General features: G+C 39.3%; 1 protein-coding gene across 2 annotated transcripts in view; it reads left to right on the forward strand.

The window, feature by feature from the left end:
• Positions 1-19492, forward strand: part of RANBP3 (RAN binding protein 3) — a 54360-nt gene that overhangs the window by 2336 nt on the left and 32532 nt on the right. For both annotated transcript variants that reach the window (XM_070747852.1, XM_070747861.1), the window contains exons 2-4: positions 1928-1983; positions 16753-16789; positions 18901-18987. In XM_070747852.1, the coding sequence (XP_070603953.1) occupies positions 1928-1983; positions 16753-16789; positions 18901-18987 (180 nt within the window). The remainder of the gene's footprint in view (positions 1-1927; positions 1984-16752; positions 16790-18900; positions 18988-19492) is intronic.

The following is a 19492-nucleotide window of genomic DNA, read 5'->3' on the forward strand; positions in this document are numbered from 1 at the left end:
TATATGTTGTTTTATTACTGTTGTTAGCTGCCCCAAGTCTACGTAGAGGGGCGGCATACAAATCAAATCAAATCAATCAATCAAATAAATAAGTAAATAAGTAAATAAATAAATAAATAGTTGCCCAAAGTTTGATCTCATGACCTTGGGAGGTGCTGCAACAACCGTGTGAAAACCAGTCAGATATCACTTTTTTCAGTCCTGCTATAACTTTGGTCACTAAATGAATGGTTGTTAGTCGAGAACTACCCGTACTGTATAATCTTGGGATAAACAAACCTTATCTTGCAAGTGAGTGAGGTGGTTTAAAGTTTTAAGCATAATAACATGTGCTTCAAGAAATCAGACACTTCCGTCAGATCAATCCTAGAAGTTTGTCTAGCCTAGCATCTTGTTTCCTTCAGTGAGCATCAAATTACATTTAGGAAACAATCACTTAAACCTTCTGATTTCAGCCTTTAATATTTCAAGGCAGATGACATCTGAAATAGGAGGTTCTGTAATTGACATTGGTAAATCTGTTAGTTTCTTCAACTGTTTCATTATGATTTGCATTTACTTGTCCTAGAATATTGTGCTTATTAGAACATAAGAAAACCTCTGCCATATCAGTCCCACATCTGCTTCACATAACAGTTAACCTGATGCCTCTCCAAGAAAATAGTGGCTTCCAAGTAATTGAAAATCAGAGTGCCTATCAATGTTGTTTCAAAAACAAGTGTACTTTATTATTGCTGCCATGAATTTACCTTGTCTCTTTTAGAGACAACAGCTCTTTGTTAATTGGGCTAATAAGTTTTTGTTCCTCCTGAAATATTTGGCACTTCTAGAGAAACCTCATTCATTTCATTAGATTCATAACAGCTTTGATTGCTCTTGTATACCGTAATGTTGCTAAAAATGTCTGGGGGTAGGATACCACAGACTACAATTTTGAAGTCCTTCAAATATTTATGACCCAACAGAACAGTGCGTTGGATATTAGATTTATTTATAAACCAGTGGTGACATTTTGAATGTTGTTTTATCCATCTGAAGCTTCAGGCATCATTATTTTAAAATTCTGAAATCACTCAACTTCAAAGCCTTTAGAATTAAAAAGACGAAGAAATACTTTGTTTACTTGTTCCAAATATTCCTAAGACATTTTTTTCAGGACCAAATCCTTAAGAAGTAAAATATATGAGTCAAGGTGGGGCAGTGGGTAGATTGCAGTACTGCAGGCCACTAAAGCTGACTGCTAGGTCTGCAGGTCAGCGGTTCAAATCTGATCACCAGCTCAAGGTTGACTCAGCCTTCCATCCTTCCGAGATGGGCAAAATGAGGACCCAGATTGTCAGGGCAATATGCTGTCTCTGTTAAAAAGTGCTATTGCTAACATGTTGTAAACCGCCCTGAGTCTAAGGAGAAGGGCGGCATAAAAAATTGAATGAATGAATGAATGAATGAATGAATGAATGAATGAATGAATGAAAGAAAGAAAGAAAGAAAGAAAGAAAAAATAAATTCAGCAGCATACACAAGTGAATGTAGGAGGGCAGTTTGTTTACATTGCATTAGTTCAGTTAAGAAAATGTATTGGTTGAAAAATTTTAAAGCTTTCTTTATTGCTGTTACTGATACATCATCTACAAGATGAGCATCTTACTCAGAGGTCTTCAAACTCAGCCACTTTTAAGACTTGTGGACTTCAACTCCCAGAATTCTGGGAGTTAAAATCTACAAGTCTTAAAGTTACCAAGTTTGGGGACCCCTGATCCTGCTTATCAGCTGACCTGTCTTTAAGAGTATTTTTCATCCACACCTGAATAGTGGTGGGAAAGAGAGGATGGTTGACTAAGAAGCATCAATTTGTTAGAGCGAGAACTGTATGTGATATGTCTCAATATTAGGCAATGTAAGACCTCTTTCATTTATTTCTTCACAGAAAAGCCAGCCATTGCTCCTCCCGTCTTTGTATTTCAGAAAGATAAAGCACAGAAGGTAAGGAAGGCTAATGAATAATTCTTGCTTATAAGCTGAGACAAGAGAATGGTGATATTTCCCCCCAGGTTTAAATGGAATAAACTAAGGGGTTTTTTTTTTTTTGCATGCAAGTCCTGTTAGTGTATTCCATTTAAAGCCCTGTTAGTTTATTCCATTTAAACCTGGGAATAAGATGATGTTGATTGATCTACTGAGGATTTCCTTTTGCATCACTGAGAAAACTGGGTCATGTTTCAAAATGTGTACTTAGTTCACGTACTTTATGCTTAGGCCTCTTATGCAGTGTCTGAACTTATACAACATCTAGGGTTATCATATTTGGTCTGGAGAAAGCAGACAACCTGCCTCTAGACAGCCGCAAAGAGATGAAAAAACCCACCTCTTCTTGCTGCTGACATTTTTTTCAATGTGAATATGGTTTCCCTAACTCCAGCATCCCATATATGAGCATTACAAGGGAAATTGGATGCATTGCTAACAGAAGAATCCCTGAGAAATATCCTGTTTAAAAACAAAACAAAACAGAAGAGACCTTCATATCCTTATTAATCAATGTACATCTGCTCTTGAACAAGGGTGGTTTATAAATGGATTTTGCAAGAGAAAATAATATTAATGACAAAATAAATATTGACTTGCCTCAAGTGCTTTTGTCAATTGATCAGATTATTTGATTTTTTTTTTAATCCTATAAGAAACTCTCTCTTAAATTTGGCAGTTTTATGCAGGGTAGATCCTACGCTGTCCAGTTGTAATTCTTAGGGATTTGGAAAATAATGTTTTGCTGCTTGTTCTGAGGACGCCACAGTCTCATCTAACAGTTTGAGGCATATTTTCAAGTCATGTGTCTCGTATTTTTTGTCTTTCAAAAACATTCAGTTTGTAACCAGTAACTTATTAAAGGCATTCTTCTTATATAAATGATTAAAATTCTACACATAAACATAAAAAAAGACAATACCTAAACATCTAAATATATAAACCTACAAATGCAACACTAAATATAAAACATGTTCATTTTAGCTCTTCACTTTCCTTATGGATAATTCATTAACCATTTATTATTCTTTTATACCAATTGTATATTGTAATCACAATTGTAATCACAATTTAAATTTTACATTATCTCCCCTTATTTAAACCATTAAACCCTTTGCCATCAGCCTATTTTCTCCACTTTTATAATCCATAAACCAATTAAATTTTTAATAAACATCTCTATAAATTTCTCTCTAATTAGACATGTCAGTTAGACATATCCACCAAGATTGAATATCAATTTTAAAATCCAGCCTTTTGAAGCATTATTATTTTTCCTTTTGTCTGCATATAATAATCTTGCCCCAGTAATCACATACAACAATAAGACACCATGCTTTTTACTTTCCTTCTTCCATAAACCCTAATAACTACAGTTCTCACTTCATCTGAAAAGGGATTTCCTTTATTATCACCAATATCCTGTGGTTGAATAACCAGACATTTTTGGCCAATTCACAAGTGAACCTATAGAACATAGATTCTATTCTACTTTCCACATCTGCAGTATTTACTTTAAATATTCTTATACATAGTTTCACAGACATCAAATGCCATCTGTACATCACTTTCTCTTAAATTTTCCCTTAAGTTATTGCACTGAGTATAATTGCATTCTTCCTTCTTAAATGATAAGAAGGAAAGCCTCTTAACACTTAGCAGTAGAATTTAGAATTATCCACTCCTCCATGGTGCTTTACAGTACTTTCGGAACGGCTTACAAAGAGTATTGCCTCCAACAATCTGGGTCCTCATTTTACTGACCTTGGAAGGATTGAACTCCAGGCTCTGGGCAGAGTTAGCCTGAAATATTGCAATCTAAACACTGTGCCAACAGGGTGGTTCTAAGTTAGTACTGAATCTAACAGGAAATAAGCATGCTTCTTGTTTCAGAAATAGTTTCTTTACGCAGATTGAATGTGACTATTAAATCAACTTTAAAAATTACTCATGTGACCAGTGAATGTTTTAAATTAGGTGGCGATTCTAATATTTTATAGGCTCTATGTTTTTGCATTATCATCCTGCAGTTGACAGGCCCAGGAAAATATATCTGAGTCTGGTATTATATGGCTTTTTGTGTTGCTGTTAGGTTAATTCTAATATCTTTTGTTTTCTCTTCTTCCTCAAATTGTTTTTGTAAGATTGCTGGCTGCTCTAATAAGAGCAGTGGTATACCTAAAGGAAAGGTTTTACTTTCTCACCTGAGCTATATTTGTCATTTTATTTATTTATTTATTTAATATTTTTATTTTATTTGTTTGTTTGTTTGTTTATTTGTTTATTTATTGGATGTATATGCTGCCCCCTCTTCGAGGACTCGGGGTGGCTTATAACATATAAAAAGAAACAAGAATGCAATAGCTAAATCCAATTAATTAAAACTAAGCCAACAATCTAAAATCTCCAGTTATGTTAAAAATCAGTCTTACCCATCCAGACAACAACCATATAACCATTACTCGGGCTAGAGGGCTGAGATCTAATCACTCCAAGCCTGGCGACATAAATGAGTTTTAAGACTGTTGCGGAAGGTGAGGGTGGGGGCACTGCAAATCTCCGGGGGGGGGCTGATTCCAGAGGGCCAGGGCCCCTACAGAGAAGGCTCTTCCCCTAGGCCTACCAAGCAATATTATCTAGTTGACGGGACGTGGAGAAGGCCAACTTTGTGGGACCTAACCAGTTGCTGGGACTCATACAGCAGAAGGCCGTCTTCATTAATTTTCTAGTCTTCATAGCAATTAATTCAGTATGTACCATATATACACCTGGATAAACCAGTGATTTTAGATTACAAAATACACACCACCATAATCCAAAAAAATTGGGTTTGCTTTTATCCATAGATGGGCATATGTATGTGTGTAAATATTTAAATATGTTAAAGGGTTAAATAAGGTTCAGGAGGGAAGTGTTTTTAATAGGAAAGTGAACACAAGAACATGGGGGCAAAATCTGAGATTAGTTGGGGAAAAGATCAGAAGCAACGTGAGAAAATGTTATTTGACTGAAAGAGTAGTAGATGCTTGGAACAAACCTCCAGCAGACGTGGTTGGTAAATCCACAGTAACTGAATTTAAACATGCCTGGGATAAACATATATCCATCCTAAGATAAAATACAGGAAATAGTATAAGGGCAGACTAGATGGACCATGAGGTCTTTTTCTGCCGTCAATCTTCTATGTTTCTATATAGTAATAATTTTTAAAAGTACCCATATATACTCATGGACAAGCCAAGTCTCAAATTTTCAACCTAAATACTAGGAAAAGTATGACTCCCTCAGATAAGCCAGTTATGAAAATTTAAAACAGAAACAACATTTATTGGTTCGAAGTATTAAAGCAAAGTCCTTTAGAATATATTGAAAAAATGTTTAAAAATTTCAAGGGTTGACCTATCTGCAGGCGGCACATTTTTGATGATATTTTGTTTAAAATGTGCAGGTCGGCTTATCTGCAGATGGGCTTATCTGCAAGTTTATGCAGTAGTGAGTATAGCTTAATTTCTAAGCCTAGCTAAAGACAGCTCCATACAGCTCTGTTTTAGAGTTTGAAAAATTCATAGATTTACGTAACTTCAAGTACTTTTACCATATTGAACAGTCATTCAGTTTAACTGTCGTGAGAAACTTTCACTGATCCTGCTTCTCTTTAAGCCCTGCTTGAGTAGAGGGAAAAATGGATTGCCTGTGTTGGCACCTAAGCTGCCGTGGCCTAGAGGTGGAGCTCTTTCCTCACAATCAGGAGGTTGTGAGTTCGATCCTAGGTAGAAGCAGATGTAGGGTCTCCTGCTTGGGCAGGGGGTTAGACTAGATGACCCGCAAGATCCCTTCCAACTCTGTTACTATATTAAAATCAGAAAATTTTCTTTATCTTGATGTTTGGGAAGGTGATATAACACAGCATACAAAATAGAGGAATTTTATTTTGGATTTTGTCAAATAGGGCACTGCTGATTTCTTAAAATTTGGGGCATATAGAACCCCGTTGGGTTAATAATTACATGTATGGGGTCAACATTGAGAAGATTGCATGAAGTGTCTCTCCTACTACAGAGGTTTTCCTGCTGATTGATTCTTGGATTACACAAAATATATAAGCACAGAAAAGTGTAACGCAGCCTGTCCTTTTTCATGTTTACTTTGTTTAATAGCCCCTCCATCATTTTGCTGGATAAGAAGAGAGAGGAAATCTAATAATATTTTGCAGATATCTTTATATTGCTTTGTCATTACTTGTTCCATGCTTATATCTCTTGAGCTGCTGTCTGTTTTCCAAATAAATGGGAGGTTGCTTTGATTTTGCCTAAAATCCAATACTGTACATCGTATACGTCTTCAGTGTCCTTGGTATGCCTTGAGTGGGCTGGTAAATTGTGTGAATGCATTTTCATAGTTCCTTTAATTGATTTGTGTGAGAAACGAGGAAAAAGTGGGAGAATTACCCTAGTATTCACCATCCATAGTTTGGAAATGTCCCTTCCTTCCTTCCTTCCTTCCTTCCTTCCTTCCTTCCTTCCTTCCTTCCTTCCTTCCTTCCTTCCTTCCTTCCTCATCTCTGAAGGGATTATCACTATCTTCCCAAGTAACGTAACTGGACTGTGGTTTTAGTCATTCATTTGATCGGGCACTAGTTTTCATTTTTTGAAAAGCCCGATCTCTCAAGTTTAAAATCCAGTTTTGGGGGACCTTGAGAACTTGGTGGATCCATCTCCAGAAAGCCAGGCAGTTTTGTGGACAGCATCAGAGGAACCTAGCTGGTGACCTCTGGAAGCCTTTGCCAATCTGTCTGGAGCCTGTGGAGCTTGTTCATTTGGGATTGAATAACAGGGAAAGTCTTCTTAAAACCTGACCAATGCTCTCAAGGCTGCTTGTGATCCATCTAAAGCCAAAGATTTGTGGGGGTAAACGAGGTGGAAGGATTGCACAAAGGCTGCTTGCCATTGGGGTCTATGTGCTTGAACCTCAGCAGTTGCAGCTGTAACACCCATCAGTTTGTGATAGTGGCATAGACCCAATCTGGGAAGAAAAGTCCTTAGTGCAGTGGTTCTCAACCTGGGGGTCGGGACTCGCGACTCCTTTGGGGGTCAAATGACCGTTTCACAGGGGTCGCCTAAGACCAGGGGAAAAGACAAATCTCCCCTGGTGTTAGGAACTAAAGCTTCTATTATGGTGCCTTGGAACCTATTTTTACAATCCTACCAATCAGGCGTTTACAATAGGGGTGTCCCTCTGACCTTCCTGCCAATCAGCTTCAAGCTCTGTTGGGAGAATTGGCGCTAGATTTATGGTTGGGGGTCACCACGACACGAGGAACTGTATTAAGGGGCCGCGGCATTTATAAAGGTTTGAGAACCACTGCCTTAGCAGATCCTTCTCTGTCCTTTTGCTGCCTGGCACTGAAGGGCTGTTGTTCTTCTTTGCTCCCAGTCCCTTGCAGAGCAAAAAGGGCTGTCGGATTCAGGCGAGGAGGACCCTCAGGGAGAAGCAGAATCTCCTCAACGGGCTATGGGTCACCCCAAATCAGCAAGGGGTGCAACCTTGAGGCTCCTGCCCCCTCAGTTGCTTGTAGCCGAGCTGCTTCCCGTATTGGCAGGGTAAGTCAGAACCTACCAAGGATTTCTGGTGAAACTCTTGTTTTGTTCTGTGTTTTGTTTTGTTTTTAGTTTTTCTTTCTTTTTTCTTTTTAGTTTTCCTTTCCTCTCTAAAATGCCTTTAGTTTAACTTGTCAGCTGTGAGGCTTGCCCTGAGTAATTGCTTCCCACCTGCTTGACTTCCCCTTCCCCAAAATAATGGGAAGTATTTTCTTTGCAGCTGACACAACAGATCTTCTTTTAGACAAGGAAGCTGCGTAAGCCAAAGAGCCTCAATTTAAGTTCAGCATTGTCTGTGTGCCCTGATTGGCAGTAGTTCCCCGGGTTTTTTGGAGAGATTTTCCCAATCCTGCTTAGAGACGTCAGAGATTGAGCCTGTGATCTCTCTCTTTCTTTCTTTCTTTTTTTTGCATGTATGCAGTGTTTGCTGAGCTACAAGTCTTTTATCCAGGGAATATTTTACAAAAGATAGTTTCTGACTTTCTTAGCCCCTAGGAAATAACAGGAGGCAGCAGTAGAGAGGAAGAGAAATTGAAGGCCTCCACCTTCAAAAAAATGGAACAGGTGAGCCTTATATGGAGAGCTTTTAAAGTCCCTAAGTAGTTAACCCTTCCGATGAGGAGGCATGCAATGACTCAGAAAGGGCATGCGATGAGCATCTCGGACTACAAGCGTATAGTCTTTAGCAATGTCATTACTTATTCCCGTAATATTCACCTAAATGTGTAATATGAAGCCAGATAAACCCTTCATAATACAAGAAGTTTGAACTCTTATTTTTTTCACCTGTCTTCTTAATTATCTCAACTGCACTTCCCTAGAAGTACGTCTTGGCTGAATGCAGTGGGATCGACATCAGAGTCACCGTGCATTGTATTTCTTTTATTAAATGTATTTGTGCTCCAATCAAAGCCGGAAAAAGAAGAGCCAAAAACTTCTCGTCAGTGGATAGAGGCAGAGACAAGCGAAAGTGTGTTCACCCAGTGCAGGGGCAGGCAAAGTTGGCTCTTCTATGACATGTGGACTTCAACTCCCAGAATTCCTGAGTTAGCATGGTTGTCTCAGGAATTCTGGGAGTTGAAGTCCACAAGTCATAGAAGAGCCAACTTTGCCTAGCCCTGACCCAAAGTGAACGCTGCGGCTTTCTCTCCTTCCCTTTGGCTTCTCGGAAGGCAAGGCTTCCTCTCTTTCTGTGTGTGGGGCAGGAGTGAAAGGCTTGCGGTTCGCTCGTGTCCTCGAAGAGCCAGTCACGAAGGGGGCACAAGGCTGTGCCTACTCCCCTGGACACCGCCACTCTCCGACGATCGACAGGCACGAGCTAACCGGAAACCTTTCATCCCTGCTGTGTGGGGGGGGTGAGTTTGTGAGGATGTGATATATGACTAAATAGGGGTCTGATTTACATTATTGTAGACATGGAGGGAAAATCAAATTTGAACCATTACAACGGTGGTTCTCAACCTTTCGAATGCTGCAACCCCTTAATACAGTTCCTCGTTTGGTGATGACCCCCAACCATAAGTCTAGCGCCAATTCTCCCAACAGAGCTTGAAGCTGATTGGCAGGAAGGTCAGAGGGACACCTCCACTGTAAACGCCTGATTGGTCGGCTTGTAAAAATAGGTTCTAAGGCACCAGAATAGAAGCTTTAGTTCCTAGCACCATGGGAAATTTATTTTCCTATGGTCTTGGGTGACCCCTGTTAAACGGTCATTTGACCCCCAAAGGGGTCCCGACCCCCAGGTTGAGAACCACTGCACTAAGGACTTTTCTTCCTAGATTGGGTCTATGCCACTATCACAAACTGATGGGTGTTACAGCTGCAACTGCTGAAGTTCAAGCACATAGACCCCAATGTTAAACGGTTATTCGACCCCCAAATGGGTCCCAACCCCAAGGTTGAGAACCACTGCATTATAATAATAAGTAACCCATGTGCAATAGGGGTGGATGAGTCCGCATGGATAAAAACTGCCTCATAGAAGGTTTATATTTCAAGGGTCCGAAAGTGGGGATACATGGGGTATTCATTCACCCAGCAATGAATGTGATGTTAACGATAAATGTGACACTGTGGAGAATCTGTATAGCACTTCAAAGGTATTTGGTTATATCAGCATCAAATGTCAAATTGACTTAGTCTCTTCCTCTCTCACTAAAGTTTTAGGGCAGCGCTGCTAAAAGATTTAAGATTTATTAGATTTGTATGCCGCCCCTCTCTAAAGACTCGGGGCGGCTCACAACAACAATACAATACATAGAACACAAATCCAATAGAGTTATAAAACGAGATTTAAAACCCATAGATATGTGAAATGCTCCCGATTTGCTCGTGCCTGGTGGTCGTTGGAGAGCCGGTCGCAAAGGAAGCACGAAGCTCTGTCCAGACTTGGGTTCTTTTATCCTCTGTGCATGCACAAAGCGTTCTGAGCATGCGCAGAATGTAAAATAACTCAAATGGCGGTGTCCAGGCGGGTGGGTGGAGCCTCCCACTCCCTTCGTAACCGGCTCTCCGACGACCGACAGGCACGAGCAAACCAAGAGCATTTCACTCCTGTGTCAGAGATGATGTTCTTATTCATTTTATTTATATTTAAGTATTTTCCTGATTTCTATATAAAGTGATCCCTCGGTTTTCGCGGGGGATGTGTTCCAAGACCACCCGTGAAAAATAAATTTCCGTGAAGTAGAGGAAAGATATTTTTTAATGTATTTAACGAATATTTGGACTTTTAAAACCCACCTTTTGCATTAAACAGTCATTCTATAATGTTTCTCAGATGGAACTACACATGATATCCTACCACTTTCTTTAATAGAGTACAGTAGTACTGTAGAAGAATTTTATGAATTTTTAATGGATTTTAAATGTTTAATGGATTTAAGCCCCCTTTGAAAACCCGTGAAGTAGCGAATCCGTGAAAGATGAACCGCGAAGTAGCGACGGGTTACTCTACTGCCCTTAATTTTAAAACAAAACAAAATAAAACCTGGCTATTGCGAAATTGGTCTTTGCACTGTGCATAGAGGTTGCAAAGGTTGGGCATGCTTTGAGTTAAGAAGAATTATGCCTGGAAGCTTTAGGAGGAATCACGAGTTTGGAGGAAATGAAAATCAATAATTTGTATGAAAAAGCAGACATAGAAATAAAATAGGGTTGGGACATGTCTCCCCATGCGTGATTGCCGCAAGGGAATAAATTCTCACCACAGGCAGGAGGTGCTGTTGACATTAGAACTTTTATTTACTGGGGTTTCTCTTTTAGATTTTTTATATGTATAATTGCTATTTTAGATTCTAATTATTAGATTTGTCATTATGTATTGTTTTTACCACTGTTGTGAGCCACCCTGAGTTTACGGAGAGGGGCGGCATACAAATCTAATAAATAATAATAATAACTCAAGCTGGTTCTTGCCAAGTTCTAATGGAGGCTTTTTTTGGCCCAGAGGTTTGTGTGGATGTGTACGGATTCGGCAAAAGGGATGTGAGGAAAGACCACTGATGTCAAGGTTCCTGGTAACATCCAAGTTTAAATCAGAGTCCAAGTCAAGGCATTCCTCAAAGCTCCAGTTTATTTCCGGAGCCATCCTGGCACCTACACTGGGGGACCCAAATCTGAGCTTCCCACCCAGTTGAAAGTTCACATACCTTGCCTCCTTCCCCCCCACAAACTGGTCACGTTGCCTACTCAGGTTGTGCCAGTGTGGCAACTCCTCCTTTCGCTTCCACCCAGGTGGTGTACATATGATGGCCTTGAACTTCTCGAAAGAATGCTTTGTGGCTTCATCTTCTCCCTCATGAAATCACCCTTCCCAACTTCCCATAAACATCAGGCCTTCTACAGATAGTGTGGCAAGCTGTTGATTTATAACCAACTTCTGCACCAGCTAGACAACTGAATTGCTACCTCATTCTCTTCTTTGCGGTGAACCAGCGGTGGTGGATTGCTCCCGTTTCGGCTCTTAGAACCGGTAGCGGCAACGGAAGATTCTGCCCACCCACTGGGGACGCTTCTGCACATGCGCAGAAGCACACAAGTGCACGAACTGGTAGCAATGGGTTTTGCCCACTACTGCTGTGAACGTGAACGTTTCTTGTGCGCCTGGACTTGTGCCTTATTTGAATTAGACTTTTCTGTCCATAATACCCAGCAAAGAATTGTGTGTACAAGGTTCATCCATAGTTTAGCATTATGTACACAAATGGACTCAAAGAAACTCCTAGTGCTGGAACGTGCTGGCTCTTCTCTTTCTTCTTCCATGCAACCGCGAGAAGCAAAATGTGATTTGTGATTAAAACTAAGCTACAAAATATTTATATTATTATCTAATGAATCATCTTCATTAGATAATAATATAGGGCCATTCTTTGTCAAGTGAACCAGGTGTCCACTTGACTGATTTTTGCAGCCTTATTTGAAAAGAAACCATCACAAAAACAATATACAGTGTTCCCTCGATTTTCACGGGTTCGAACTTCGCGAAAAGTCTATACCACGTTTTTTCAACAATATTAATTTAAAAATACTTTGCGGATTTTTTCCCTATACCACAGTTTTTCCCGCCTGATGACGTCATATGTCATCACCAAACTTTCATCCGGCTTTAATAAATATTTTTTTAATAAACTGTAATAAATAAACATGGTGAGTAATGATCTAAATGGTTGTTAAGGGAATGGAAAATTGCACTTTAGGGGCTTAAAGTGTTAAGGGAAGGCTTGTGATACTGTTCGTAGCCAAAATAGTGTATTTACTTCCTCATCTCTACTTCGCGGAAATTCGACTTTCGCGGGCAGTCTCGGAACGCATCCCCCGCGGAAATCGAGGAAACACTGTATATGATTTTTAAAAGCATGCTGTTTCTAATGAAATAAAAATGTAGATGGTTGAAGGTGAGAAAGCAGCTCTGTTTCATCACCTTTAATCATCTTCATTTTTATTTCATTAGAAAGCACGTTTTTTCCTATCATATGTATTGTTTTTATGATGGTTTCTTTTCAAATAAGGCTTCAATTTCACCTGGTCCACTTGACAAAGAACGACCCTGTAAATTTTTTTTATTAGTGTAGCATTTTCTACTATGCAGCATTTAGTGAATTGGTTTTTGAAAGCTGGCGTTTACTTTCAATCACGGTTCTCCGACTGTACATAAGGTAGAAATACAGGTGGTCCTCGACTTAACGGCAGTTTGTTTAGTGATCACTCCAAGTTACAACAGCCCTGAAAAAAAATGACTTATGACTCTTTTTTCACACTTATGACAGTTGCAGCATCTTCATGAGCATGGGATCAAACTCAGGTGCTTGGCTACTGGCTCACGTTTATATGCAATGCCCTGGGGTCATGTGATCACCTTTTGCAGCCTTCTGATAAATAATCAAATGGGGAAGCTAGATTTTCACTTAACAACCATGTTGCTAACTGTGTAACTGCAGTGATTCAACAACTGTGGCAAGAAAGGTCATAAAATGAGGCAAAACTCACCAAGCAACAGAACCTTTGGACTCAATTGTCGGAAATTTTGAGGATTATTTGTAAAGCAGGAAATGCTGAAAGAAAATGGGATTGTGGTTTGTTTCTCAATCTACATAGAAGGAATTAAAAATAACTTGTTCTGCAGATTTTGTCTGTAACAGTGAGTCCTGGTTTATCATTGTTTGTAGAAACAGCTAATAATTGGACTCTCACATAACTTATTAGAGTGGCAAACGTGGTTTGTGGAAATAGTGTAGTAGGCTGATTTGCATTTAATGTTAATCCATTAATTACATTTATAGCATGGTAACTCTTAATATGACATGGTGCTGTTATGTTTACATTATGTTTACATGTTATGTATACACTTCTAATAAGGATATGTAGGAAGAATATATATTATGCTAAAATTGTGTTTTTCAACCAGTGTGCCGTGGCACACTAGTGTGCCGCGAGACATGGTCAGGTGTGCCGCGAAGAAGGAAGGTCAGGTTTTGCTGAGAGAGAGAGTGAGAGAGAGAAAGCAAGAGAGAGAGAAAGAGAGAGAAAGAAAGCAAGAGAGAGAGAAAGAGAGTGTGTGAGAGAGAGAAAGCAAGAGAGAGAAAGAAAAGAGAGAGAAAGCAAGAGTGAGAGAGAAAGAAAGCAAGAGGGAGAGAGGGAGAAAAGGAGAAGAAGGGAGAGAGAGAGAAATGAACAAAAAGGGGAGGAAAAAAGAGAAATGAGAAAATGATTGAGACAGAGAATGAGAAGAAAGAGAGAGAAACAAAAGAGAGAGAGAAGTGACTCTTGATTTAAAGCATATGATAAAAAGCCAAAGAATAAGAGAGAGAAAAAACCCAGCCCTCACCTGTTTTTGGAAATGGTTCAAGAGTGTGTATACACACACACACACACACAAGGGTGGGGAGGAGACAGGGATGGAAAAAGAGAGGAGAATGTCTTGGGGTGTCATTTTGTGTCATTTGGGTTGGTGGTGTGCCCCAGGATTTTGTAAATGTAAAAAATGTGCCGTGGCTCAAAAAAGGTTGGGAAACACTGATCTAAGTAGATGTCTATTTTTTTGTAACGTTAGTAAAACAACTTTTAAGCATTATGGTAGCACTTTAGTGTTTTTAATGCATTTTAGTAGAACATCTTCTCTTGGCTAATAGATTGCTACTTTCTCTTTAATTATATTCATCTGAATTTTGTTTGTGAATTCTCTTATTCATGTTGATTTTCAGCTCCTTTCATTGGGGACAATTTATCTTCCTCACATGTTCTTACTAAAATAGACAAACAGCTTGCTTGAGGAATTGATCACATGAAAATTCTCTTAATTGATCAAATCTGCATGACAGAAAGGAAACATAGTTCTTGAAAGCGAAAAACATTGATGTAAAAATGTTTTGCAATAATACATTTACAGTGAAGGAGACCTTATTCTTTCAAAAAAGAAATAATTCCATTTTGAAAGTGAAACCTGCAGCAGCATTTGTATGTACTATGTAAAAATATAAACCATCTTTTGACACATATCCTTATAAAAACTGCAGATACCAAGCATAATGTTATGTTTTTAATTAGAAGAAAGAAAAAACCTAAATTGAATTCACTATGACATAATGGAGCACAATACTTTTAACTTTAGAGGATTTAGAGGATTTTTAAGAACAACAGACTCAAAACGTAATCTTAAAATTATCTGCTGCCACGGATAAACTGAATTGAAAATAGGCTGTAGAACAGTGGTTCTCAACCTTTCTAATGCCGCAGCCGCTTAATACAGTTCCTCATGTTGTGGTGACCCCCAACCATAAGTCTAGCACCAATTCTCCCAACAGAGCTTTAAGCTGATTGGCAGGAAGGTCAGAGGGACCCCACACACACACTCTCTCTAAATGCCTGATTGGTCAGATTGTAAAAATATGTTCCAAGGTGCCAGAATAGAAGCTTTAGTTCCTAACACCATGGGAAATATGTCTTTTCACAGGGGTCTTAGGCGACCCCTGTGAAACAGTCATTCGACCTTCAAAGGGGTTCTGACAAATTATAAGAATGACAAATTATAAGAATGATTTGCAAAAAATGGCACATTGGTCATGCAGATGATATTATCTGATGTCTTAATTAAAAGGGATATACATATAACAAATCACAAGAATGACTTGGATTTTTTTTTTTTTAATATTAGATTTACAAAATAATTTGTTAAAGTTTTAAAATATATTCTAAGAAGAGACAGAGAAAATGAAAAGAAATCAAATTCTTTGGCATTATTCAAAGGGATCAGAATCAAAGGGAGGGAATATAACGTTAGTTTATTTGATCAAGGTTAAAATATACATGTTGTATCTGGTGACCCTTAATGGATTTTTATTGACCAGAGCCAAACAACGTGGGTTTAAAGATTTAGAAAAGGTTTTTTTTACCATGTTATTCTTATTTTTCCATTTTTGTTTTTCCTTTCTATCTTCTGCACTTTCTATTTCTCTTTTTTTCATTCCTTTTTAAAATTTTTTACTTTGCATTAATTTTTTATCTTTGTAACTGCAAAAGTCAATAAAATTATTGGGAACCTGTCTTCTAAGATGATTATACAATTCCCAATTTGTCTGTACTCCAAGAGCTTTAAAATATAAACAAAGGTTTTTTTGCTCAGGTATTGGAGATACCTTTTGTGTTAATTAATTCAGCTTTAATTGATTAACTAGCTTCCTCCACATAGTCAAGTCAATGGCTTTGTTTGGCTTTTCCTCCTGGGTTCATTCTCGTTACCATTTTGCTATCAGAAGTTAAGAACACAGTGTTGCCCAAATATCTTTTTTTTCTGTCCCAATTTTTGATTTATTGTTATAAACCCTTTACATTGAAAGCAAAGATTATTTTGCATCTAATCTACTTTTATTAGAGCTGATTGAGTTCATAGATTATTCAGAAAAAGTGTTTTCAGAGCCCATTAAGTATGAGTCTAGCATCTTATTGCTGTCTAGGTGTTTTTCAAGCTTCCCAACAAACTGTGGAAAAAGTTGCAGCTCCTCTAAGAATTTAACTCAATAAAGATAATGGGATTCTTAAAGTTTGGCATCCAAAGCCTGAATTTATTTTTAGAGCAGGCACAGATTTATTAATTTAACAATGCACCATACTAAGATGTAACACAGAGGTGTCAAACTGGTCTCTGGCGGGCAGGATGCGTCATGCGCAGGCCACGCCCACTCCAGCTCCACGAAGGGGGAAAATGTCATGTGACGGCAATATGACACTGCGAATTTGACACCCATGAGCAGGGGTGGGCTGCTAGCCGGAATGGTAAATTGGGCTCGCCGCCATGGCTCGTGAGTGCTTGTGGGGCCAGCACGATTTTCCTTCTGCACCTGTGGAGATAGCAAAATCGTGCATGGAGCCGCAGGTGCGCCCGTGTTTCGGCGATGTTTTTTGCTTCCACACATGCCGAAATACTGGCGGCTCCGTGTGCGATTTTGCTATCTCCACAGCTGCAGCAGCAAAATCGCGCTGGCCCCGCAATCACTCACGGGCTGCTGCGGCGAACCCAATTTAGCGTTCCGACTAGAGCCCACTCCTGCCGATGAGGTAACATGTGCAAAAAAAAAGGTAGTGTGTTTTGTGATACAGTCTGATTTTTTTTTTAATACAAATGTATTTGTTGCAGAGATCAGCAGATGAGTCAAGTCCAGAAGATGGAGAAGGTGAGGAAGCTCATTCCAGTTGCCTAAAGAATCCAGAAAAATTCCTGAATACAGATGAATACATTTTGCACCCCTGCCTGGCTGTTTATGGGTGTCAATGGATTTATTTTGCAGAGGAATTCCAGTAGCTGGTCTCCATGTTTTAAGAGTGTTAACCTCCCATGTCAAAACAGACTTCATAATCTAATGCTGAGGTCTTCAAACTTGTCCACTTTAAATCTTGTGGACTTCTAACACCCAGAATTCTCCAGCCAACTTTGCTGGCTGGAGAATTCTGGGAATTGAAGTCCACAAGCTTTGGGTTTTTTTTAAATTTTTTATTAGTTTTCAAATATATTTTAAAACAGACAAATAAATACCAAGAAAAGACAGAAAAAGAAAAAAAAAACAAGTTTTAAGTCCACAAGTTTTAAAGTTGTGAAGTTTGGGGTCTAATGCAAAGTACAGTACATATTAAAAGCGGTGCTGAACTGTGAGAAAAGGCCAAGACTATTTTTATAGTATTCGTTAGCTTAACAGTAAATAGTTTTCACCAGGGCTGCTGAGAGGATTAATGTGCTGGAACAAGAGTAATATGGGCCCCCGCTGCTATTTTCCTTGTCCTCCTCCTCCTCAGCCTCGTTGGCATCAACTTTTCCATCTGGTTGGGGCTCCGGCTAGGCCTCTAGTCCCTCAGATGTCTCTGTTGGCGGCCATTCAGCCTCCAAGTCGCTGCTGCAGCTACTCCCTCCTCTCTCACCTCCGAACCCCTCTGCTTCGGCGGAAAGGGTGTCGGAAGGGGAGGCCACTGCCAGGCTGTTCTTGATCTCCTGCATGGGAAACTCGGCCTGGCCTTACCCACTCGACTCACACTTGTCACTCGGAAAGGCCTCAGCCTAAAAGGAAGGGGTTGCGCATGCACGCGCACTCAGGAAAAGCGCCTCCACCCACTCTGGCTAGGCCATGTGCGCGAGAGCATAGCCGCTGCACTTAACACCAAATTGTCACCCCTTTTTATTCATCTCACATGTTTTCGAGCTCCGGGTTTTTCAGATGGCGTTTCATAACCATTCATGAACTGAACTGAAATATAAAATATATACTGCTCAAAAAAACAAAGGGAACACTCAAAGAACACATCCTAGATCTGAATGAATGAAATATTCTCATTGAATACTTGGTTCTCTACAAAGTTGAATGTGCACAACAGCATGTGAAATGGATTGTCAATCCGTGTTGCTTCCTAAGTGGACAGTTTGATTTCACAGAAGTTTGATTTACTTGGAGTTATATTGCGTTGTTAAAGTGTTCCCTTTATTTTTGAGCAGTTTATATTCATAAAGGAAGAAACTGTTTTTCTTTTTTAAAAATCAGTTTTCTTTAAAAAAAAAAATTAAAATTCCCCTTCATGGGCCCCCTTTGAGCTCGACGGGCCCCAGAATAATGTACTGGTTGCACTCACACACCAAGGCCTGGTTTTCACACCAATAGTGTTTTCTTGCATTGGACTAGTCTATGTAGTATATAGAACAGGGGTCTCCAAAGTTGGCATCTTTAAGACTTGTGGACTTCAGCTCCCAGAATTCTTCAGCCAGCCATGCTGCTGGGAATTCTGAGAGTTCTAGCAACAAGTCTTAAAAGTTGCCAAGACTGGAGAAACCTCAAACATCTCTGAATAGAAAATTCCATTTAGGCTACATCAGGGATAGACCAAGTTGACTCTTCTATGACATGTGGACTTCAACTCCCAGAATTCCTCAGCTAGCATGCTTGGCTCAGGAATTCTGGGAGTTGAAGTTCACAAGTCATAGAACAGCCAACCTGGCCTACCCCTGGTCTACATGGATAGTTGACATCAGTAAAACCAATTTGTAGCAGTTGCCATAAATTAATTGTATGCTGATGGTAAAGTAGGGATGTAGCAATGCTGACCTTTGAGGTAAGTTAAAGACAGAGTTTCTCTGTGGATAAATAGCTCTGAAATGGCCTTGTCTCTGAAAACACAATCAGTAAGTGAGAATTATATATTGCAGACCTATTTAGCTGTGTTCCATTTGAGGGGTGAGAATCCAACCTGGATTACCTGCCAGGGCTATATTTCTACTTCTTCTGTTTACTGACTTTCCCTACAGAATCTGACCGAGAAGATGGGGGTTACTGTCCTCCAGTAAAGCGGGAAAGAACGTCTTCATTAACACAGTTCCCTTCCTCACAGACAGGTAAAGAAATAATAATAATAATTTATAGCTCTCTGTCTTTTTCCCCCCCATTCCTTTGCCTGAGAAAAGAATGCTTGTTTAAACAATGCCTTGAGGAAGATTAGAGGTAATAGGGAGACAACCATTATGTTATATGTTATGGTATATAGTCTGGAGGACAGAAGGAAAAGGGGGACATGATCGAAACATTTAAATATATTAAAGGGTTAAATAAGGTCCAGGAGGGAAGTGTTTTTAATAGGAAAGTGAACACAAGAACAAGGGGACACAATCTGAAATTAGTTGGGGGAAAGATCAAGAGCAACATGAGAAAATATTATTTTACTGAAAGAGTAGTAGATCCTTGGAACAAACTTCCAGCAGACGTGGTAGATAAATTCACAGTAACTGAATTTAAACATGCCTGGGATAAACATATATCCATCCTAAGATAAAATACAGGAAATAGTATAAGGGCAGACTAGATGGACCATGAGGTCTTTTTCTGCCGTCAGACTTCTATGTT

Source organism: Erythrolamprus reginae, chromosome 1 (genome assembly GCF_031021105.1).
Source record: "Erythrolamprus reginae isolate rEryReg1 chromosome 1, rEryReg1.hap1, whole genome shotgun sequence".
Taxonomy (NCBI): Eukaryota; Metazoa; Chordata; class Lepidosauria; order Squamata; family Dipsadidae; genus Erythrolamprus; species Erythrolamprus reginae.